This window comes from Danio rerio, chromosome 1, assembly GCF_052040795.2.
Source record: "Danio rerio strain M-AB ecotype USA chromosome 1, GRCz13ab, whole genome shotgun sequence".
In the NCBI taxonomy this organism is placed as follows: Eukaryota; Metazoa; Chordata; class Actinopteri; order Cypriniformes; family Danionidae; genus Danio; species Danio rerio.
This window is the reverse complement of record NC_141021.1, coordinates 25,610,142-25,635,990: the sequence shown is the minus strand read 5'-3', so window position 1 is coordinate 25,635,990 and position 25,849 is coordinate 25,610,142. Positions and strand designations below refer to the sequence as shown.

The window sequence follows — 25,849 nt, the reverse complement described above, 5'->3', positions numbered from 1 at the left end:
GGTTGCCAACGGACACTGTTGCTCGCATAGATGGAGGTCGCTCACTCTGCATTGAAATGAACGTTTGTCGCTTTGTTGTGGCAAGTCGCTCGTAGTGTGAATGAGGCTTAAGCCCATCCACTTTCCCATACCCCTCCATTTAAGTGCGTTCATTTGAAGATGTATGGCGGTCTTGATTATTTTTTGCTAGGAGGCGTAAGGGTGAGTTGTAGGGCCATAAAGCCCTTCAAAATGCCTTTCAAGCCTTAAAAATGAAATGGTATGAGAATTTCCAATGAGAATAAGCAATCAAGGAGAACCATAAATGTAAATAAGGCATTAATAAGAATTTTTAACAAAAACAATGATCGATTTTTACAATTTATCAAAGCAACATTTTAAAAACCGTTACATTTTCTTAATGATAGTCACTTATAGTATTACAATACAATATTTTAAATTCTGATAACTTCACAAAATGGATGACTTAAGAGAACAGGCCAGTCTGATCAGAAAAGACTAGTGACAGTGAATATGTTTTTTACAGCACGTCTGGGATAACGTTAGGGTTGTTTTCGTCTGGTTACATCCATGAATATGAGCACTATGTAAGTACACAGTACAGTTTTGTGCTTCTCGCAACAACATCCATCAGTCGTAACAGGGATGCCTGAGGAAACCCGGAGGCTTAAACTTGACTGCCTTCTGGAATGACTATGGCAGACGACATCTTGTTTGACGTATGAGATGAGCAGCAACATATGATGACGCATACGGGTGTTGTAGCAGTCATACAGGGAATATCTTCATCCCTACACCTTTACTGTTCTTCAAAGGAAAGGGTTATGAAATAGAACTGGCATTGGGGCTAACAATTCAAGTCACCCATGTACTTTTTAAAACTTTGAGCTTTAAATATTTATTAATAACATTATCAACCTTCTAAAGGACTTTTGTATTTATACTAGTCTGTGGCATGGTATCATTTTAACTATACATTGGGAGAAATAAAATCGACATGAATATTCAACATATCCACCCAGCGCTCTACACTGCATTGTAACATTTTCCTAGTGCTTAGATTATATGCGTAATTATGAGTCGTGACGCTCTCCACGAGGCTGATGAGTTTCTATCATTGCTCAGTCAGCATGTAGTTCATCCTGGCAGCACTGTCACACAGCAGAGCTCAGAGTCAGACAGGGCTAATCAGCCACAATGCTCAGTTTGGCATGCCAGAGCCTTCCAAATATTGATTTTACATTACTGTTTAAAAAAAAGTTTGAGTGTATGCAACTGTTTAAATCTCAATGTTACTGGACCATGATGAAGCCTAAATGCAACTTGATCACAGGTGCAATTCTGCCTCTTTAACAGAACAGATTTGCTTGTCCTCAATGCTTTAGCACATGTTGTAAAAGGTGTAGCACATGCAAACCATCACGAGTATAGAAGAAAACATAGCATAATAGAGTCAACATTTAAAAACAACAACAAGTTTAAACATTTAAAAAAAATTTTTTTTATCAATATTATCATCCTTTTACACTTTTTTATCAGTCCAAGATAACTAAGCATGCGCGTTTGATTAATCAGTGGAAGATCTTCTCTTGCCCTACACATTTCAAACTGCTCATTGTGCATGTGCTCATTGTGCATGTACAAGGGACTGTCAACAACACTTCCTCAGACAGTTTCTCAGGCTCTGCAGAGACCCAAAGAGATGTTCTTTATTTGAGCGTAAAAATGCATCCCCGTGTTCCTAAATCCCCTAAAATATCCGGGAGTTGACTTTTGCTTTTACTTTGTTGTTAATTGTATGCATTTTTACATTACTCTTTTATTAAAGACTTGGCTTCACAGCTGACAGTGCGTACAGCCTCTAGACCGAGAGAAAAAGTAATTAGTAGATTCTTTAATCTAAACAATTCATAAACTTTTCCCAGTGATGGGTTGCGGTTGGAAGGGCATCCGCTGCGTAAAAACGTGCTGGATTAGTTGGCGGTTCATTTCGCTGTGGCGACCCCAGATTAATAAAGGGACTAAGCCAAAAAGAAAATGAATAAATAAATGATTCAAAAACCTTACTATATTAGGGGGACGAAATAACATCTAAACTGAATGCAAAATGTACATCATTAGAAATGTTTAATCAACTAATTTGCCTTATTTAAATAATCTACTCTTTTTATTTTAATTATTAAATAATCATTAATAAAAATGTAATTTAGAGTAATTGTCTCTATTTGATTGTCATAAAAATAAGAGAAATAGAGTATCTTTTTTATTTCTACAGACTTTTTAAAAACTTTGACCCATTGAAAAGAAACAGTGTATAACAGTGTCATAATAGATTGTTAAAAATATTGCTAAAAAACACATACATTTTGTGTCAGTTTTGTGCCCTGGGTAATAAATGTGTTTCAATCTGGCTACCACCGCAAGTATATTTCAAACCTGTGGGAAGCACTGATATAATAATATAGTGTTTATAGTTGGAAGTTTTCTATAGTATAATAAAGAATGAGAGTATCGTTAGTCTGCATCTTGTATCACTTGCTGAAAGATGTTTGGTTTTGTGGTGATGCAGCTTTGAAAAAAAGTTTAAAGAAACCATAAAAGAAGTTGTGGTGGTTTTCACTACAAATGTCTTTGTAAATATTTTATTAGTAGTAGGTTTAACGGTGACAATGCAGTATAACATTGCTACAGTTTAAAAAACTGATGCTCTGAATATAGGCTTCTAGCCAAAGTCCCTGGTTAGGCTTTTTAAAACACTAAAGCAGTACAAATGCCTTTATAATATGCATATAAGAATATACTTTACCAAATTACCAATACATAAAAAGTAATAATCATAATCATGATAGTCGCACTTAATATTAAGTGGCCCTAAGTACTAGGTACTTACATCAAAAAATAAATACAATGTACTTGATGTGCTCATAATGTATTGTAGAACACTTCTGGTGCTCTTGAGGTGGGATACGGGTAGCATTAGGGGCTGCTTTAGTGGAATGGGTAGGTTTTGTGGGTGGGTTAAAGTGTAAGGTGTGGTCCACAATGTTATGATAAATGTAATTAAATAAATTAATTACAGATATAATTACATGCAGGTTGTTTACCAAGCATGTCAAAACATGTATTTTACGCATTAAGTACATGGTAACAAATTATTAATTTTAATGTGAGTACATATAAGTTAAGGTCACTTGTTATAAAGTGGGACTAGGCATGGGCTGGTATAAGATTCTGACGATATGATAACCTTGCATAACAATATCACTGTTTTACAGTTTTGTGATTACTGCTCTAAAGTATATTCTTTTTAAATGTCTGAGTAAAAAACAAACATTTCCCCCTTTTAACACAATACATTTGATTTTGAGAAACTTTTATAATATTTTGGAGCAGTGAACATGTTAGGCTCTATAATTGAAATGAATCATTGACTTTTGCCATCTTTATTAGTTTCTAAAACACAGATTTATTTACAGTTTAAAATGGCATCTTTTCTGCTGGAGATACTGTCTTCCTAAAACTAGAAAAAAGTAAATAAAAAAATCTTACATATACCATAGGAACAGTATAGCAGAAAATTTTGGTGGTTTTGAAACCTTTTCCAATCCCTGTCATACCTTGAAAACAATATTGTCCCATGCCTAAGTGGGACCATAATTATTCAATGTAATATTCTATTAGAGTTTAATGTGCAACTAGAAGGCAAAAAATGACCAGTAGAGATCCAAAGGACATTTATAGTTTCTATTACATCCAATACAGTTTCTAGCATAACAGGGCATAAATAGTTAGGAATACAGACTGAATTCAGTAGCTGTCTGTAAATCCAAAGTCTCCTATAAATATCACTTCAAATTTTCTGTAAAAGTCACTTCATATTACTTCAAATGTAAGCATTCATCTTGTGTTTATGTGTGTGTAAATGATATGTTTTCAGATCTGATGGTGGACATGCTTGGAGTTTTGGCCAGCTACAGCATCACAGTGAAGGAACTGAAGCTGTATTTCAGTAAGCTGAAGGGAGAACAAGGCCAATGGGTAATCGTTTTTTTCTTTCCTACTCACGAAGACATTATTGCCAAGAAATACTGTATTTTCTGAAACATAAGTTCCTTTTTAAATCATCTGAAATGTGCTGTGACTCCAAAGCAACTTATATAACGCTACATCAAGCGAGCAAAACATGCTCAAAGGCCACACATTTAGATTTGTGCCGACTGAGAGACACGCATTCATTCGTGCAGTGCATCTCTCCATATGCCATTAGTTTTACTTTAAATACATTTTAGTCTTGATGTTTATAGTGGATGACACTATCATTTCTGTTTTCTTTTGTTTTTCTTTTCTCAGTACTGTTAAATTTAAATTGGAAAAAAGTGGGGTGTGAGAACCAAAATACATTTATTTACAATGTGTTATAAAAGCAAATATAATTTGAGGACACCGGTAGCCTTGTTTTACATAATTTCTGAATATAACTTTGATAAAATATGCACAGATAATATACTTTTTTCTTTAAACAGTTTTGATAGAATACACATGTTTCTCTTTTTTCATTGCATGCTCTGAATAAAACACTTTTTTAGCATTTTATACAGTGCATCCGGAAAGTATTCATAGCGATTGCCTTTTTTCACATTTTCATGTTACAGCCTTATTCCTAAATGAATTAAATTAGTTTATTTCCTCAAAATTCTACACACAATACCCCATAAATACAATGTGAAAAAAAGTTTTCTTTGAAATTGTTGAAAATGTATTAAAAACGAAAACCTAAAAAATCACATGTACATAAGTATTTACAGCCTTTGCCGTGAAGCTCTAAATTGAGCTCAGATACATTCTGTTTCCTCTCATCATTCTTGATGTTTCAGCAGCTTAATTGGAGTTAAATTCAGTTGATTGGAAATGATTTAAAAAGGCGTACACCTGTCTGTATAAGGTCCCAGGGTTGACAGTGCATGTCAAAGCACAAACCAAGCATGAAGACAAAGGAATTGCCTGTAGACCTCCAAGGCAGAATTGTCTCGAGGCACAAGACTGGGGAAGAATACAGAAAAGGTTCTGCTGCTCTGAAAGTTCCAATAAGCACAGTGGCCATAAGTGGAATATGTTTGGAACCACCAAGTCTCTTCCTAAAGCTGGCTAGACATCTTAGCTGAGTGATCGAGGGAGAAGTGCCTTAGTCAGGGGGGTGATCAATAACCTGATGGTCACTCTGTCTGCCTGTATGATAGAGTGGCCAGAGGGAAGCCACTTCCCACCTGGAATTTGCCAAAAGGCATCTGAAGGACTCTAATACCATGAGAAACAAAATTCTCTGGTCTGATGAGACTACATGTTTAACTCCTAGGAGTGAATGCCAGGCGTTGCATTTTAGAAAACCAGGCACTGCTCATCACCAGGCTAATACCATCCCTACAGTGAAGCATGGTGGTGGCAGCATCATGCTGTGGGGATGTTTTTCAGCTGCAGGAACTGGAAGACTAGTCAGGATGAAGAGCAAGATGAATGCAGCAACGTACAGAAACATCCTGAATGAAAACCTGCTTCAGAGTGCTCTTGACCTTAGACTGGGGCGATGGTTCATCTTCCAGCAAGACAATGACCCAAAGCACACCGCCAAAATATCAATGGAGTGGCTTCACAATAACTCAGTGAATGTCCTTGAGTGGCCCAGCCAGAGCCCAGTACTAAATCCTATTAAACATCTTTGGAGAGACCTGAAAAAGGCTGTTCACCGTCACTTCCCATCCAACCTGATTGAGAGCTTGAGAGGCACTGCAAAGAGAAATGAGCAAAAATTCCCAAAGACAGGTTCATAAAGACTTGAGGCTGTAATTGCTGCCAAAGGTGCATCAACAAAGTATTGAGCATAGCTGTGAATACTTCTGTACATGTGATTTTTCAGATTTCTTTTGTTTTTTAATAAATTTAAAACCATTTATAAAAATCTTTTTTTTATTTTATTTTTATACAATGTCTGTATGTTATTTCTAGGAAATAAATGAATTTAATCCATTTTGAAATAAGGCTGTAACATAAAAAATGTGGAAAAGTGAAGCGCTATGAATACTTTACGGATCCAATGTATATAAGAAACATTGCACAACATTTTATTTAATGTTTCTTGTTTTATTCTAAGAGTTTCTTTAGACTTTTGTCCTTAGGCAAGGCAGATGTTGAAACAGTACAAAGATGTTTGACAGATTATCTTGTTTTTCTGAGGCAGTGTTGTTGATCAGAGCATGCAATAAACACCTGAGGAGCAATAGGAGTTCACACATCCATGTGTCTGTATCATGTAACCTAAAGGCAGGAACTTTTTTTAAGCAACTTTCTTGTCTGATGTACACATTATTAGAGCAGCAAATACAGTTGAAGACAAAATTATTAGCCCTACTGTAAAATTAATGTTTAACAGAGCATGGACATTTTTGATAGGATTTTATATAAACTTTTCTCCTGAAGAAAGTTTTATTTCTTTATTTGTAATTTATTTTTATTGTTTTATTTGTTTAAATTGTTTTGCCAAATAGTTAAACCTTTAAATAGCACTTTCAAGTGTTAGTTCAACCAAAAACTGATGCTTGTGTTATTCCTAGTCCCTGAGACTTTTATTAATAACATAATTGTAATTTTTAAACTAACTAACTCCATAAGCTAAAATTTAATAACTTGTAAAATAACTAGATAAATAGTATATACTGTCATCATAGCAAAGACAAACAAGCAAAATAAGTTTGTCATTAGACATTAGTAGGGCTGTAACGAATTATGGTTGATCTGTGATTCATATGGATCACAACCCACAGTTTGGAACACATGAATATGAATGAATAAATTTGAATTGAATGAATAAATTAATAAAAATGAATAAAATGAATAAAATTTTACTTGTAGACAAATCCTAAATTTGTTACTATCGCCAAGAGATTGCCTCTTGCGTCATTCAAATCACATGTATGAAAGTGTTTAGGCTTACCTGTAAAATATAATGATGACGGAAGAAGTCGTGATAGGTTATTCGGGATGTGGAGGGTTTCTTTGGTGTTTTCAATCATTACTTGTTTAGCTTGCATTTATGCATTCAGTGTAAGCTGCACGATTAATCATTAAAAGATCAGGATCTCAACAGCCACGTAACAAATTATAAATGATGGTGATTTGCATACGTTTATTAATCCTTCAAACAACTGCATTCTTTGTTTGAAAAACACAAAAATCAAGAAAGATTTAGTTTTTAGGCTTTTGAGTTAGTTATGAAGTTACAAACAGTCAAATAACACAGAAGTATTGGGATAACATTGAATTAGTTTACATAAAGTACGGTGGATGGGAAGTGCAAAACAACATTACAAAGTGTGAAACACTTTTACAAAGCTTGAGACAAATTTACATTTTGAAAAACATTTTTACCTATCATCAGACACAATTACATAGGAAAAACAATTTTACCAAGGACGAAACAAATTTAAATTTTAGAAAAAAATTAACAAGACGCAAAACACTTTTACAAGTCCCGAAACAAATTTACAATTACAGATTCCTTACGGAAAGGGAATGTACCACATACCGTGAGTGACGTGGAATGTACAACACCGGGAGTGACCCGGAATGTAACACACTTACAGTTCGTGTGTGACTTTGTAGACAGGTTTCAACGAGTCTACAACTATAAAAATCATGGTTTGACCAACTGCGATAAGACAAATTAGAGCTATTCTGAGAAAATATCAGTGTGAGAGTATGTAGAAACATGTAAATGCAAGTTCATGGAAACAATCAAAGCACGGCATATTTCTAGGCACTGGATTTTCTAGGAATATTTATGATTGTCTTCAGTAGACCTATAGAACGATATTGATGCATCCTGAAGTAAAGTGAAACGGCTATACACTCCAGCAAGATAAAGTCATTGTATGCAGAACCACAGACCTTTATCTATAAATAAAGTATAATTATGGAAACTGTGTTCATCATAACTGAAAGCTACGTCTTGTTTGTCGGTCTCGTTTATCACACACCTGTCAGCCAGTCAGTATGTCACCTTCAAGGGTTAAACAAATAACTCACAGCACTACTACAATTGCAGAAAGGTTTGCTCTGTTATAATTCACATACCTTTTAATGTGTTTTGGTGCCATTATAACCTGCTATTAAAAAAAAAAAAAAACTGAATGTTTTGAATGAAGCTGTATTGTAGCCGTGGCGGGAATGAATTTTGGTGAGGCGCCCTGCCATAAAAAACTGAATGTAGCGGAAACCATGTCTTTTGTTAGGAAATGTGTTTAGCTCAGTAAATTCAGAAATCAAATTTTATTTGACACACCATGAGTAGATTTTAAGCTAAATGATTTGTGCCTACAGTATGCTATCTGAATACAGCTGAAGTATCTTTTATGTGTAGTATGTGTACAGGACAATACTGAAACATCAAGCTATAACAAGCATTTATTCTTGCGACTATCTGTGCCATTTTTCTTTTTTCTTTGTTCAAGGTGTCTAAAAACAGCTTTTTTTCTCCCTCTCTCTATCTATTAGCCACCTCACGCTGTCAAGCTGCTGTCTGTGTTGAAGTCCATGGCTCAAAGAAATGGCCCAGATTCCTTTTTCAGCTTCCCAGGGAAGAGTGCTGCGGTAAGACCCTGACCCAAACATCAGTCTGACTGCGCTGGCTTTAAGTCTCTGTAAACTGTGAACATAATTATTGTTGTTTTTCAGCAAAGGGAACTTTTGTGTTCCCCATAGTGATTTGAACTATACATGCCAGAATTCCTTGTCCTCTGCTAAGTTGTTTAACTTCCTCTCTATAATAACCTTATTATGCTGTGCACTTTTTGATTAATGTTCTACAATTTCCCTTTCTTTTTAAGAGAACACTTAACAGAGTGGTTTGCGGCTTCAGTATATCTTCTCCCAATCTTTCACTTAATTACCCAGACATTCCTTTAGTCATGTGATAGATAGAAGTTTACCGGAATGAATAACATCCCCAGGAAACTTTAACTACTTTCTAGAGCAAAGATAATAAAGTTTTTTGATTTAGAGTAGCTGAACAATTCACTGAATGCTGATCTTCTTTTTGCAATGGAATGCAGAGTAAATGAAACTTTTATTTTTAGTTTAAATTAAAACACTTTGTAGTCTTTTAAAAATAAGAAACTGCTAAATGTTTAGGATATATTTGTTGACATCCTATCTGTTTTATTGCAGACACTGATGTGCATTTGAGTTTTTTTGTGTACTGAGGATGACAGTAGCTTCTATAATTTTCTAATATTAAATGTTGCCATAGATGTTGACAGATATTTGATATATATATCATATACATTATATGTCGTTGCTAAAAACACCATTGGGACACACATATTTCACAAAAAAGTGAAAATTGGTTGTTTTTACATTATTTCGAGCAAATTCGTTCTTACTGTTTGAAAATAAATTTTAAGCTACCTTACAGCCATGTATATTCTTGTGTAAATTCCAGCGTAGAGACTAGATGTCTGTACCGGCAGGTACAATTTGACGTCTTTGAGTTTTTATCATTAGTTCATAAACTGGAAGCGTTTTTTTTTTTTTTTTTTTTGTATTGTGACGCCGAAACGGAATAATATACAGTGTGCGTGTCTTGCTTTTTCTACTGCAAGCTCAATGGATGTAGTAAAGTAGGCATTTCATTCAGGAAACTGATTTCAGAAGAGTTCTTACAGCCTAACGTAAATGTCCTCAGATTTCTGTTTGTTGTCAAAACTGACAGTTGGAGGGGCATGGATTAGTGTGTTAACCACACCCAATACCTAAGACATGCATAATTTGGCAATTTAACTGAAAAAAAAAAGCAAAAACAAAGTGCAAATTTAGATTTCAATTAATGATTACAAGGACAAACTAATTTTTATCTTAATGATATACACAGATAAACCATAAAACTAGCAATGTGAGCTAACAAAATCATATGGTTAGTTTTGATTTCATTTGTACTGCCTTTCTCTTAGCTGTGTCTCATTTCAGAGGCTGCATCCTTCGAAGGATGCATTCGAAGTGCGCTGCGTTATCGCGCTGCGACAAAGGCTGTCTCATTTCAAAAACATTCGAAGGCTCCTTCAAATGCAGCCTCCAAATGCGTCCTTCGTTTCCCAGGTAATGAAGGATACAACCGGTGGATCCTTCACAGCCTCAAACGTCCCAAGATTCATTGTGTGCTGATGACAGCAGGGCGCTTTTAAAAGAAAACTCTGGTTTAAATTAAGTTTCTTTTACTTGGATATCTAAACTCGTGTTAAAGAACAAATAAGTATGACAGGTCTTACTAAAGAGGGATTTTATAGACAGTTTTCCATTTTATGTGTACATGTGTGGATAAAAGGAAATATATTTCCAGCTTTTGTATACTTTGTTTTGCCTTTAGATAGCTTAAAATAAGTTTTATTGTAAGTCACTTTGAAAAAAGTCATTACAGTTTTTTATTAGTGCTTATTAACAGCTGCTGTTACGGTTGCCTGGTGACTAGATCCATCCTCTCTTTGCTAGATCATCTTATTTCAAAACACTCGGTTCAGCCTGTTTGGACTTCCAAGGACTCACCTTTGATGTTTGCATCCTACAGAGGATGCAGCCTTTGAAATGAGACACAGCTTTTGCGTGTTTTTGCATGTTTTGGTTTAAAATCACTTACCATCATGTCAGCTTGGTGGCTGTTATTATGGGTGAATTCCAATGAACATCCCAATGTCCTACTCTTTATGAATGGCACAAACAACTAAATGTCCCCTTCTTTAATGGACTTCTTGATGGGCCCATCAAAAAAGCAGTATTTCTTTCTCATACTTTACATTCTGTGTCCCTACATATGGTGTCCTTTTCCCAAAGCACCCTTTAAGGGGATGATAAAAGCATTTTGGATTTTTTTAAAGGGCGTGTTCATAGAACCCTTTCTGTGTTGTCAGTGTCCAGTTGAAAGTTCACCAAAATTTTTGTTTTCTCAGGATGTACTTAGATTGGATGTTGCTTAGATCTTATTAAAGCAGAAAGAGGATGCTAGAAGAAAATAACACTGATTGCTGTTTTATCCATAACCCACAAACATGACAGGATGTTTTCAACCGTTGTGGACTCTCGCTAAGGACATTGTTTTCCTCGTTTGTCCTGCTCAAATGCTAAATTCTTTAGGCTACACTATTTATTATGGATGCACTGAAATGAAGATTCTGGGTCAAACTGAAAATTCTGTGTAATAATTGATTATTTTTTCTTAAATAATATAAAGTTATTTTGTACGACTTTAACTCAATAACTTAAATTATTCTGGTTTAAAAATCAAGTCAAAGCAATCTTTTATTGACGATGAATGAGTCAACAATGTAGTACGTCATAGCTTTACCCACTCATGTTTTTCAAATTTTGTGGAGGTTTTCCCTTTGCACTCTTGATCTGCAGCAAATTTTTGGAAATCGAAAACCAAAATTGTCATTTTCGCATGATCACCTTATTTCTTTCGTATATTATTTATCTAAAACAGAATGACAGAAAATAATCCAACTTATTTTTTTCTCTCGTTTGTTTATACACCTACAGGCCATTGCTCTTCCTCCTATTGCAAAGTGGCCATACCAGAATGGCTTCACCTTCCACACCTGGCTGCGTCTGGACCCCATCAATAACATAAACGTTGACAAGGACAAGCCTTATCTCTACTGGTGGGTCACACATAAACACTGATCACACAGTCCAATGATGTCAAATAAAACACCTTTACTGAAGAGGCTTGTATCTGAGAACCAGACACATAGAGAAAGATTAGCTGAGCGTTTCTTGTTTGACAGGTACTCTATGTTGATTGTCAGCTTTTAAAAAAAAGTGTTGATAGTTGGTCAGTAAGAATGCTAAGAAGGATGACTGTTTTCCACTTTTTCCATCTATGCTTCTCAAGGGCAGCATTTCACAGCCTTGTCCTATATTCAGCTTATAATTAATTCTGTCAAAAATGTAATTTATGCAAATGGAGCTATTTTGACTCGCCAAATGATAATTGACCCTGCAGAAATAACTGTAGGATGTCTGTAGGAATCTTCTGAGCTAATAAGCTGACAGTACAGGCATTCTTTCATATAGGATTTTAAATTTTGAGTAATAGAGTAACAAGGATCTGAAGAATAATTATACAGCATAGGCACATACTGTACTACGTAGTAATGTAAATGTCTGTCTTTAGTTATCACACCACAAAAACTGATATAATAACATTAAACTATTTTAAACTCAGGTTTAGGTAGTTGATTACAACATTTAATGTGATATGTTCATACTATTTTGCAGTTTAACAATTAAAAACTGACATTTTAAAAATTCATACATTAACGGGTTAAATCTGCAGCTACTCTTTCTTTTTCAAGTAGAGCTGTGCAAGTTTAAGCACCCTTTATTTGAAATTGAACCTGTATTTAATTGAGGTCTGCATTTTCTCTCATCTCCAGCTTCCGCACCAACAAAGGTTTGGGCTACTCTGCACACTTTGTGGGTGGATGTCTGATAGTGACCTCTCTAAAATCCAAAGCCAAAGGCTTCCAGCACTGTGTGAAATATGACTTCAAACCCCAGAAGGTATGAGTCACTTTTTATCTGCTTACCCTGTACTCTTTTCATGTACTTTTACTAAATTTTTATCTCTATCTATACAGTTTAAAAGATAGCAAAATTGACATAAAAGAAGGAGGATCTGTGTCATGTCTGATCATTTGCAAGAAGAAAGCAGATCCTTTTTCCTGCTCGGATCCCACATGACCCCTTGAATGGACAAGCGTCCTCAGTTTACACCTTAAGACTAAAACTGGGCAATCACAGTGAAGGATGATCCAATGAGACATGCAGTCTTTCACCTATTCACAAATGCACACGGATACAGTACATTTGAAATTTACAATTAAAGTCAGAATTATTAGCCCTCCTGAATTATTAGCCCCCCTGTATATTTTTTTCCTCAATTTCTGTTTAACTGAAAGAACATTTTTTCAACACATTTCTTAACATAATAGTTTGAATAGCTTCTGTAATTTCTAATAACTGATTTCTGTTATCTTTGCCATGGTGACAGTACATGCTATTACAAGATATGTTTCAAGATATTAGTATTTAGCATAAAGTGCATTTTAATATGTAGGTTAATTATGTTAATTAGACAAGTTAGGTGAAATAAGCAACTTATTGTATAACAGTGGTTTGATTTGTAAGCAATCGAAAAAAAATATTGCTTAAGGGGGCTGATAATATTGACCTTAAAATGGTTAAAAAAACTGCTTTTATTGTAGCTGAAATGAAGCAAATAAAACTTTAAGAAGAAAAAATGTTATAGGAAATACTGTGAACAGTTTCTTGCTCTGTTAAAAATCAGGAAATGTTTGAAAAAGAAAAGAAATATCGTAGGGAGGCTGATCACTCTGACTTCAATTGTATGTATTCATTTGCATCAATGGACAGGCCTTTCCGGGATTATCAGGAAGTGTTGTACTTATAGGGCTAATTATACTGAAATTCATATTTAATATATAAAGAAATCCACAAGTACTCTAAAAAAAGCTTATGTAGGTTGTATTTGGCCTATATTTAGAATCCATTTCATTCCCCCTGGAGATGTCGTGCCTCAGGGATAAGCACCTTTTCTCACCACTTGATGGAGATTTAAAAAGATCTGCGTGAGACCATTACTGGAGGGTAGAAATGGACCACTGTCTTGTATCTGTAGCAAAGTTAAACACACAAGTTATATAATTGCTTATTTCTGTCAACCAAAGGTATTCAAACTAAGGTAAAGGGACTACATTAGTATATATTTCTAAATAAATCTGCAATATCAAATATGGCTTTCCTCCATTTAAAAAAAAAGCAAAGTACAGTGACAATGCAAAATTTTATTACCTAATATACTGATATTATATATGATATACATGCTGTCCGTTCTAATTGTTTTCCACCACAGTGGTATATGGTGACCATAGTGCACATTTATAATCGTTGGAAGAACAGTGAAATCAGCTGCTATGTCAACGGAGAGCTGGCGTCATATGGCGAAATCACCTGGTTCGTCAACACAAGTGATGTAAGTGCTCTCTGTTATCTCTCATTCTACTGGCTTTTAACAGCAGAAAAAAAGCTTGAGGCCCTGCTTTCTTCTCCAGTAGTGTTTCACTTCAAAGCTTGTCAATATTTTGCCAGGTACAAAATCCAAAATACCCACAAACTTTAAAAGATGAAGCGAAGCAGCTTTCAGTTGTTAAACTTAAAAGTTAATTTTGTTTTCAACTTGCTTTGACAGCTGAGCAACAGCAGTACAGTTAAAAAAAATACATTTGATGACATTAAATGTGATTATTTAACCATGTGCTGTTCTTTTTAAACACTAGCCCCTTTCACACATCGATTCCGCTAAGTATCTGGAAAATTACTGTAACGAATTTACCGGTAAATTAAAAAAGCTTGTTTCACATAGGCAAGAACGTTCTGGATTTTTTTCCAGAAAAAAACGTTTACATATCCATTCCAAAATTCTGGTAAATTCTGACATCATTAACCAGAAATTATCTCTAATTGTCTGAACTTGTATTTGTAAACATAGAAGCTGTTGGGCATTTGTTAATTGTTTCACTTTTATTTAAAGCTTTAGCATTCACGCAGCTGCTTTTGTCTCAGAGAAAAAAAATAAGCATGGTAGAAGCACGAACTGCAGCTAAATGTTTACACATTTGACTATGTTACAAATTCTGTGGATGGATCAGTATTGTGAACAACTTATATGAAAACATACGTAGGAACACTTTCGCATGTCGAGATGTACATAATATGTGTGTGTGCTGGTGCTCACCGGCTCCTTCACGTGCACACGCGTCAAGAAACAAAATCAGCGCTTAAAGGTAAACAAACAGTGTTTTATCATAAGCATTTTATCGATAATTTTTACACAGTTGGCATAAAAAAAACATAGAAACGTGATCTGATAAACATCTAACAGCTAAATGTTTTATTTTCATAAACAGCGCGGATGTGAAAGAGTCTAAATGCTCTGATTGGCTGGAATAGATGTCGCACGTCAGTGCATTCTAGACGTGAACGCACTCTTTCAGGCTATTTTTCTCCTGCATTCACAGTGCAGCATTCTGACAAATTACCGGTTTTGTTACAACTTCTCTTTCTGGAAAATTGCCGGAACGAATTTACCAGTATTTTCAAAAAGGGCCTGTTCACACATGATCCCTTTCCGGAAAAGTGACGGTAATTTTCCGGAAAGGTCTGTATGTGTGAAAGGGGCTACTGTGAGGTCCTAAATCTGAAAAGTATTGCTCTTGTATTATATGTCTTTGTATGAATATTGCTCTTCAGACATGGGAATATTAGCATTTGTGTAAAATAACTGTTATTAATTAGGCAAGGTAATGGTAATGGTACACACAATGCTAATTCAAAGTTCGGTAACAGTTTATTTTGATGGTGTATTTGAGTATCAGTAAACTGTCTGCTTAATATCTGTTGATATGCTCCTTCAACAGACATTTTAACTGACTTTAAGAAACTTTGCAAGTACATGCCAACTTACACTAATCCCAACCTAACTACTTAGAATCCAATGAGAATGAGTTGGCATGTAAATGTAACTTAAATTCAACAAACGGACTATCAAAATAGTCTGATAAAGTCTGCTTTACATAAACAGGAATAAAAGAAACAAGAAAATAAAAACAACAAAGAGATAAAAATTATTAAAACAGATTAAAATGTGTTAAAACAAGTTTTAAGGGAATGATAAAGAAAATGAAAGACATAATAATCCGATCTATCGGAAGTAGCACAGTGTAGCGCTGACATTTCATGTTGTATGCTTGAATTTATTTCCATGCAAAGATTCACATGCTACTAACAACAGTGCTCATTCAGTAAAAGGACATTCATAAGCTATTCTGCAAACTAAGGACATTGTAATACTACACTTGCTGGGTTGTTTTAACCCAATGCTGGGTCAGATATGGACAAACCCAATCTTGGGTTAATTTAATTAAATATAATTAAAATTTTCTAACAAACTGTTGGATTTGTTCATATTTAACCCAGCATTAAATTAAAACAACCCTACATGTTTTAGAGTGTATGTTGATGTGTTGCATACAGTAATGTATTATTTGTTGTATGTCTATACCAAGGGTCACCAACCTTTTGGAAACTGAGAGCTACTTCTTGGGTACCGATTAGTGTGAAGGGCTACCAGTTATTAAAAAACACATTTTCTTAATTTAAATGTTAAAACTTTTATTTATATGTTATTATTAATAATGTAACAGGGTTCAGAAAAAAAAAAAAAAAAAAAAACTGAACACAAACTGGCATAGAAGGTGACAAGGGGGGACAAACGAACTTGAGTTCAGACCAGGCAATTAAACCAAGTGTGAAAGCACCCTGAAAACTTCTATTCATTATTGAAAAAGAGTCTTTAGGGGAAAAAGTAATATCTGCTGACAATTTGGATGTGTCAGATTAATGTATTTTAAATACATTTTAAAATAGTTTAAAATGTAATGCAGTTGTTTTATCTTGCAATCAGAATAATAATTGCTGTGTGGTATTTTTTTGTTAATTTTAATGCAACCTTTTTTGACACACAAATGAATGTTTACTGACTCTGAGTATTTAAATGGCATCATACCTTTGCAATTTTTATAAACATCCAGACAATAACCAAAAGAAACCAAAAAAAAACCTAAGCAAACTTTGTTTCCTGTTGTTCTTCACAGACGTTTGACAAGTGTTTTCTGGGATCATCAGAGACAGCAGATGCTAACCGTGTGTTCTGCGGTCAGATGGGGGCAGTGTATCTGTTCAGTGAAGCTCTCAGCGCTGCTCAGATATTAGCCATCTATCAGCTGGGGCCAGGATACAAGGTATGACCCATTTCTCTCACAATATACTGATTATTATGAATGCTAAACATGTTCTTGATAATCCTATAAGTTATAAGTCACAGAGCTTTAAATATAGTCCAATAACAGATATTTACAGATATTGCTACACATTCTCTGCATTCTCTCTGATTTTGTCTTTTTTTTTTTTAATACAGCACTAATTTAATTCTATTATTCTATGTTTTGTTTAAATGCAGTAAAATAGCTAAAAGTAATAATTGAAGTTAATTCTGCAGTTTTTATATAGTGGATTAAGCAGTATTTTATTTACCTGTTCCTATAGAATTGATATTGAGAGTCACATACATGTACTTCATTGGTTGAGGAATTGAATACTAAATGTCAGTTGAACCTATTATTTGTTCTCTCTTTCTGTTCTTCATATCACTGATATGATAATTAACTGGCACACATCAGCAGTTTTATCTTTCACATCATCTTTTAGTCTGTCTGATGCACTTAAACACTTGTGCTTTTATCAAGTGCTCTGATGAATCAGATTTAATTTCATGCCTTTAACACACACTAGAGAATGAGGAGCATCTCTGCTTCTCTGTTTCTCTCTGTCTCTCCTCTAGTTGTTGAAATTGCATATCATGAATTAACAGACAAATTGGAAACATTTCAAATACTTTGGTGTTTGAATGAAATTTCATGTGAGGTAATGTTTAGGTATATGTGATGTAATGTAATTTAATTTAAATGACTCAGAAAAACGTATACTTGGAGAGGACAAAAACGCAGTTAAATAGGCTGCAAAAGATGCGTTCGCTGTCCACACCGTAAGAAGAAAAGATTAATCCAAAGTCATTTGCCTCCGTTAAAACAGCTACACTTTTCATACTTGTAATTATTATAATTTTTTTATATAGATATTGTTTTTTCCTCTGCCATTTGTTCTCATTTACTGTCTATGATGTAAATATATTACATATTCAATTCATATTTAAAATGATTAGCAACTTTACAAAATCTCTTGCCAATAAAGCCACTTGAACTTGATTTCTTGTTTATGTGATTAATTTATGGAATGAAAGTGTTAAATTTTAAATAATTGCTCTGAAAACTGTAATCAAAGGTCTCTCTCTCTCGCTCTCTCTAATTCAAATGAGCTTTATTGGCATGACTTGAACAGTTTTTGCCAAGGCAATACATAAAAATTAAAAAAAGAATAGATCTGTAAAATAAGTAAAGCAGGTACATGTATATAATATACAAAGTAAATAAATAAGTAAAGTTGTTAATAACAATAAAACAAAAAAAGCATATAAGACATGCAAATAAAAATACAAATAAATAAAATTAATAAATACAAATAGTAATAATAACAGTATTGTACAACCGTATAACAACTGATCTTGCTTTAGGTTTGTCCACTGGCTGACAGTTTAAATTTATTTATTTATTTATTTATTTTTAATCTGAACTGGCTGACCTTGCTGTGATGTATGGTCGGTGACCTATAGTTTCGAGAAAGGTGCCTTTAAATAAAATGCATTACTTTATCATTAATATTATTAGTTTTTTACTGGCTAATCAGGGTTTAACATTAATTTTTGATCACCAGCCACTGTGTCTAGTAGATTTTCAATGTTACTAGCGACTCGGCATTTTCACTAGCTACATTTCTGTTGTTGGGAATAAATACATATATTTGACTTTGACATGCTGAAGTTATTTGATTTAAGTTTTGTGTTATGTGCACATGCCTCCTCCTGAATTACATTTTTTTGTGTGTGTTGTGATCTCGCTCAGTGAGCATGAGCAAATGGCTTATAGTTTCATGTTGGATTGCGATGAGTTTTATTTCACGTGACTTTTCAGGGCTCGATACTAAGGATTTACCAAACTCTGGCCACACCAATTCTAATTATTTTTCTTGCAACAAATTTTAAATAATGCCTCAAAACAAGCAAAATATAACTTTTTATTCATCAAAAAATGGTCTATGAAAACAGTTGACAATTAAAAAAGTATTATCATGTATCTAAAACTATACACAGTAGTGTGTCCAGGCTAAAGGTCCCAGATCACCAGTTAACTATAGAAAGGGAGAGTTAATCTCCTGTTAAAGCAATGTTATTATAAAGGATGATAATTAAGCCATTAACAAAAATAACTATGAGCAAAATAAAGCCGGTGAAAAACATTCCATGTGCGATAATGAAAGGAAAATTACGCACACCCGGTTAACGTGCAAGAGCAATGCTTTTTTCCAGTCTATTTTAAAGAGAAATGCAAGAAACGGGACACAGGAGCTTTTAAGCACTCGTGCACATCACATCGGCAAGGATCGTCTGTCTCACCGTGTGCCTGATAATCCTCTCTTTTGGTATTTACCTGCTTTCTTAACAGTTGTGCTGCTTCTTTACTCTAAGATTACATTTGTGCACATATTGACAAACGGTCTTAAAATATTAAAATATGAATCTTTTGTGACACGGCAGCACTGCCAGTTTAAATATTTGTTTTAAACTAGACTAGACAAAAAAGCTAGTGTCGGTGTCTGACTAACCTGCCATGGGTGAAATCTACCTGCATTTGGTGGGTTGGCAGGTGTTAATGTGGAATGTTCGGATAAAATGTGTTGTAATTTTTCAAGAATTTGATCATGTCTCTTTCTCTCTTTTTCTCTCTCTCATTATCATTATCCAGGGCACTTTTAAGCACAAGGCCGAAAGTGACCTGCTGTTTGCAGAACATCATAAGATGCTGCTGTATGATGGAAAGTTGTCTGCCTGCATCGCCTTCACCTATAATCCACGGGCCACTGATGCTCAGCTGTGTCTGGAGTCCTCCCCCAAAGACAACACCTCCATCTTTGTGCACTCGCCACATGCTCTCATGCTGCAGGTATGATCTTTTTCACACCTGGATCAGCATCTCCAAGCAGCTGCCTGAGGAGAGCAGGTCTGCCAGGTGGGCTGATGTCTGGTGGGCGAATGAAACAAGCTCATCATCATTCGTTAACATAATTAACAATGTGACCATTTTATCATCTCGCTAAGCAAAACACAGCCTGCACCTGTGCTGCATCCAGTGCTCCATCAGCTGGAAACTGTGTTTCATTTAATCTGTTACACAGTGTTACCAAGGGAGAATACAAGCCTTTAAAGATGAATCAATCTTTGATTTCTGAGTGCAATAATACGGACAGATAAGAGAGAGTTTTGGTTTCAGGTACAGGAATAGTGTAATAAAAAAAATAAAAATTGTCTTTCCATAGAATTTACTATCTTACTATGGAAGTCAATGGGAATCAAGAATTGTTTGGTTAACTTCATTCTTCAAAATGTCTTAACCCTTTTATTGCCTGCTCTACCAAATGGTTGACCATGTTTTGTCTGTTTTAAATAATGACTGTTAAAGTCATTTAAATAATGACTGTTTTAACGAATGGTTTACACACTCAGCATTGTTGGTTTACAAAACAAACAAACAAACAAACAAACAAACAAACAAACAAACAAACAAACAAACAAACCTGTTGCACTACTACACTTGTTTTCTTGGTTTCTTTTTTTTTTGTGCAAAATCTTGTTAAAAGAGAATCTGAAATATTTTATGTCATACTTCAAAAAAAAAAAGTGATTTAGTATTTAAACATGTTTTATTTGGATGATTTTTAAAAAATAAATGCGTCTAACACTTCACATTATCAGAGATTTCATAGTGTATTAATTCCAGTGCTTTTACCATAAACCAACATATTACACATTTGGTTGAGGCTGACATTTTTAAAATGATAGGATGTGTTGAAAAAAAATGCATTAAGTGTGGTAACTAGCGACATTAGGAGTAAAGGGAAATCTTTTTCATTTACTCACCCTTGACTTGATCAAACCAGTTTTACTTTTTTGTTTGTTTTGTCAAACTCAATCACAATATTTTGAATAATGTTGGAATTTGTTAACCATTGACATCCATTGTGGGTAAAACATTCTTCAAAAAACAAAATCTAACTGGTTTAAGTCAAGTCAAAGGTAAATGTTGTTTTGAAAAAAAAAGGAAATTTAAAATGGCACCAAAGTATAAAAAATATAAATATAAAAAAAAAAAAATAAATAAATATAAATAAATATAATATTAAAAAATACTTTTAAAAATGTTTAAATAATAATCCTTTAATGACTATACAATTAAAGATAAAGTTATTAGCCCTCCTGTGAAATATTAATGCTTTTTCAAATAACCCCAAAGATCTTTTTAACTAATTTTATACAATACTATTATTCATAATAATTTTAATAACTAGTTTCTTTTGTTTTTGTTATGATGTCACTACATAATAATGTACTTGTTATTATGCAAGAAATTACAAAAATACTATTCACAGGTGGGCTAATAATTTGTATAAATATATTAATAAAAATTAAGAAAGGAAAAAATTACCACAAATAATTAATTCAACTTTTGATTTACCTTCTCTTGGTTTAAATATGTCACTAAAGTTATCCAGCAGACTAATGTAAATAAGGTTTTATCTAAGATTATTCTTTAGAAGAGTGACACTTAATAGTCTGAGAAGCATTCGAATTGGTTAAAAGCAATGAACGAAAGACATTTTCAATTGATTCTTAATTATTTTCAGTTCATAAAAGCTTCTTAAGATCTGATGGCACCATCACATGCTAAACAGATGCAGTCGTTCCTCTTTGACAATGATTTTATGAAAATGCCATCTTGTGCCATCTGGGAGGGCACTCGTCTGATTAGAAGCACATTAAGAAGGACCGCACAGCTGTCCTTCTTCTTAATTACCCACCAACCCCTTCACACCATGCGTCAGTAGAGCTCAGATTTAGGAAATAACCTTCTCGTTCTGAAATAGTTGTTCCAGAATGACAGGAGGGTTTTATTATTATAGAGGAATATTTATAGAAATATCATTGATGGAGCAAATCTAACATCAAATCTTTCTATATCTCAGGATGTGAAGGCTGTGGTGACACATTCGGTTCAGAGTGCCATTCACTCTATAGGAGGAGTCCAGGTCCTTTTCCCTCTGTTTGCACAGCTGGATTTCCTCCAGCACAGCGGTGACGAGCTGGACACCTCCGTCTGGTGAGAACACATCAGCTTAGCATGAGGGCCTGAATGAAAATGTTTCTCAGTGGGGGGAAAAGACTGAGCTCTTCTCAGTTTTAGCTTGACCCGGAAAATCTGAGAATTTTGTTGATTTTTTTTTTTTTCCTTTTAAAGTTGTTAAACCTGTTAGACACAATGACATGCTTATTAAAGATGTGTGGCCAGTGCTCACTGTTATTTAATGGTATTTAATGTGTGGACATTGAATGAGAGCCAATACAAAGTTAAATATTTAACTTTAACCATATACTAATAAATGTGTTACCTGGAGGAGTATAAATGTATCAACCTGGGCCAATCTTAAATGATGTTCTTGTTCAACTAGCTTTTCAAACGACCTTTTTCATTAAATATCTTGTGCTTCATCTTATTGCAACGTTAGATAGTGAAAATCCGCTTAGATTTGCTTGTTTACTCTCCACATAAAAAATAAAATACATGGTTGCCTTAATTTAAGTTGAACTTTGTCATTTTAACTTAAGTTGAAATATGATTTACATAGTTTAATAAATGTGACCCTGAAACATTGACCGAGATACAACTATTTGAAAATCTATATTCTGAGAGTTTAAAAAAAAAGTTCTTAGCAATGCATCTTACTAATCATAAGTGGTATTTTAGTAGATTCAATTAAATAGTTTACAAAATAATTTACAAAAATAATATTCAAAGAACATAATCTTTTAACCCTCCAACATAAGGACCTTATAGGTCCCAATAATGATTAACATAAAAACATTTGTTGTCATGACTTATTGATCATATATTTTTTAATAGTCCATGACCTTGATGAGCTGTGTGAATTTATTATAATTTTTTTATCCAAACTTTTTGTAATATCCAAAAACAAAAGATGAATCTTGATCAACAACCAGACATACATAAACCAAAGTTAGAATGTGTTCAGGTTAATTGGTATGGTGTATTCATTATATAAAGCTGTCATATGCCTGCATAAGTCATTTAAGGTACTGCTTTGGATTTTGACGGCTCCTGGTCATGTCATTAATTAACTGTATGCAAAAAAAAAAAAAAAAACACGAACAGAAAAACAAAAACAAAATCAACTTAGACATTCTTTAAAGTTTGTGTTTTACAGAAGAATTTGTTCTACAGAGCTTTAGCATTAGCTCTGTTGCATGAAATGTAATGCCTAGGAGTGTTTTAAATTAAATTAAATTAAATTAAAAAATGGTTGTTTTATCGTTGAAGTTGTTACAATCTTGTTGTGGCGAGTTGCTGAGTTTATGATGTTTACACTGTTTTTATGATTTGCTCATTCATTGTTTTAAGAATATTAAGGCCCACAATGGAAATAAGCCTGTGGCTTTTTGTGTATTTTATCCTGAACTTTTTAAACTATGTATGAATTGAAGTCTAATTGGACTTGTTTGTATATTTTTGTTAAAATTGTCTGATAAAAATAATCAAACAACAATTGATTTAACCAGATTTAATGACTACAGCAGTTGCTTTTGAAAATATTGAAAGCCAGGTTATAAATGTAATGTATTAATCTTTTTTCTTTCCCTTTTTTTTGGTGTTTAATATTTTTGCACTAACCTGTAGTACATTTAATTCCTCCCTCAGTTGCACACTACTGTCGTTTGTGATGGAGCTGTTGAAGGGCTCTGTAGCTATGCAAGAACAGGTGCTGGCCTGCAAGGGCTTTCTGGTCATCGGTTACTCTCTGGAGAAGGTCAGTGCCAAACATGAAAAGGAATATCACTTTTTTTTCATTGTGCACAATAAATGTTCAAACATGAATGCACATCCAAAGGCTTTATGATCTACAGTCTTACTTGATTTAAAAAGTTTTAAGTCATGCTAAAACTGAACACAGAACAAGATTTATATCAATCAAGGTCTTCTTCAATGTTTGAAGCAAGCTTATGATATGAAAATGGGTTTTAGGGAGTTCTTGTTAAAACAAGGAGTTGCTGGGTAACACTGAAAGGGACTAAAAAAAGTGCAATTCTTAAGTATGCTTAATAGCAAACCCAACAGAATGTCACAAGATCATCTGTTTTTTAAGCAGGAAAAACACTTTAATTGCTCAAAAACCCTACCCTTTGCCTCCTCTTCAGATACATGGAAATAGAAATAGACCTCATGTTTCTTTTATGCTTTGAGAAGATTTGTATTTCTGTCCTTTACTTTGCAAGCATTCACTTTCTTTCTTACAGCCTACCGTAATATTATTTGACACTGAAGGTCCCATCTGGCCTCAGGTCATTACATCAAAATGCAAAAAGGAATGATTTAACCAGATTTAATGACTACAGCAGTTGCTTTTGATAGTAGGCCAGCTTACAAATGTAATGTTTATTAATATTCTTTCTTCTTCCTGTTGTAGTTAATCTATATTTATGCTTCAAGGTAAACCTTTAATTTATGTATATAATATTGTAGATCAATTGAAAATAGAAGTTCAGATTAAATGTTTTTATTTCAATTTTTTTTTCAAATTTAGATTTCTCTATCATGAACGTTAATGGGGTTATTTCAATGTTTGTCAAAACAGTCACAATTGCAATTATTACTGAAAGTAATTATGTAAACTATTGATAAAACCAAGAAATGTAAAGTCCTTGTGAAACAGTAACCTAAACATGCAAAAACCATGCCCGAGGTATGCCTGAGGCTTTCACACAATGGCTTTCAAGCAAACCTGCTTATACAACAAATAATTTACATTAAACTGTCAGCCTTTAAATGTTTGTTTAACCGCATTTTAGTTTAATGATGAAAAGGTTGCAAAGTCAAGTTAATTTTTTTAGAACTTTGATTTGTTTGCTTTGTATTCTCAAAGGAACACTTCCAACTTTAAAGGGGTAGTCCACTACGATATCATATTTTAAACTTTAGTTGATGTGTAATGTTGGTGTGTGAACATAAACAACATCTCTGAATGTAAAAAGCTCAAAGTTCAATGCAAAGGGACACTTTGGTTTTTACAGAGTTAGCTTAGCAAAGCCTACAATGAACAAATTTTGGGGACTACAAAAAATACTTTCGGGCCTGTGAGATCACAAATGTACTTTTACCGCGCACACATACTGCGCAACTAAGGGCTGTGGCCAGAGGCGCTGTAACTTTATAGCAGAGAGAGCTAAAATGCGTCTAAACGCTGCTGTGTCCACAGAGCTTCGTCTGTTTCTGTATTTATAGGCTTATGTTATAGGCTTTTAAAGGACACGACACAAAGACAGAAGTGCTATAGTTTTCCTTTAGTTTTTAGTTCAATATTAATAATGTTCCAGAGAATTATAAAATACACAGCAAGCATGATTTGACAAAACAGCTTCCAGAATCTCTCCCAGTTCAGTGCTGGATTCGGTTAAAATCTCCTCAAAGCAAAAGCTGTGAACTACAACCTGTAAGTGTTTTTATTTATTAAAATTGATCATGACATGTACAGTGTCTAGCATTAACGGTATGCTGTAACAACGGTGTAAACAATGGGAAAATGCAGCTTTTCCATGCGTTTTACATCTCAGATAATGAAGTCGCATAGCTCGCCTAACTCTTGTGCTTTATTCTTCTGTCACAATATATTACAGAAAATAACTTAATCCGAGCATCAGAGAAAAAGAAAAAGAAAGTCCCGCGCACATGCGCTTGTTACACACATCTACAGAAAGTTCACACATTCACACACACACACACAGACACACACAAAGACGATCTCTCTTAAAGGAGCCGCACCCCATTTTCAGTCGTTACAGACACATGTAAGATTTTATTTTAGAGAGCAGGCAGGAGGTTGACTGACTGTTTACACAGCAGAAAAGCGCGTGCTTGTGCGGGCGTGACAT

The 25,849-nt window shown here is 34.1% G+C and overlaps 1 protein-coding gene and 1 long non-coding RNA gene across 8 annotated transcripts in view; one reads left to right on the top strand and one right to left on the bottom strand.

Moving 5' to 3' along the window:
• Nucleotides 1-25,849, top strand: part of lrba (LPS-responsive vesicle trafficking, beach and anchor containing) — a 410,338-nt gene that overhangs the window by 57,963 nt on the left and 326,526 nt on the right. For all 7 annotated transcript variants that reach the window (XM_087237193.2, XM_087237191.2, XM_087237187.2 and 4 more), the window contains exons 3-11: nt 3,938-4,038; nt 8,545-8,640; nt 11,578-11,699; nt 12,477-12,603; nt 13,976-14,095; nt 16,776-16,922; nt 19,599-19,796; nt 21,874-22,007; nt 23,622-23,730. In XM_087237193.2, the coding sequence (XP_087093319.1) occupies nt 3,938-4,038; nt 8,545-8,640; nt 11,578-11,699; nt 12,477-12,603; nt 13,976-14,095; nt 16,776-16,922; nt 19,599-19,796; nt 21,874-22,007; nt 23,622-23,730 (1,154 nt within the window). The remainder of the gene's footprint in view (nt 1-3,937; nt 4,039-8,544; nt 8,641-11,577; nt 11,700-12,476; nt 12,604-13,975; nt 14,096-16,775; nt 16,923-19,598; nt 19,797-21,873; nt 22,008-23,621; nt 23,731-25,849) is intronic.
• On the bottom strand, nt 12,477-16,721 carry LOC147846829 (uncharacterized). Its single transcript, XR_015476612.1, has 3 exons — nt 16,113-16,721; nt 14,876-16,001; nt 12,477-14,809 (listed from the first exon to the last, which is right to left on the bottom strand). It is a non-coding gene; the product is annotated as an uncharacterized LOC147846829 (long non-coding RNA).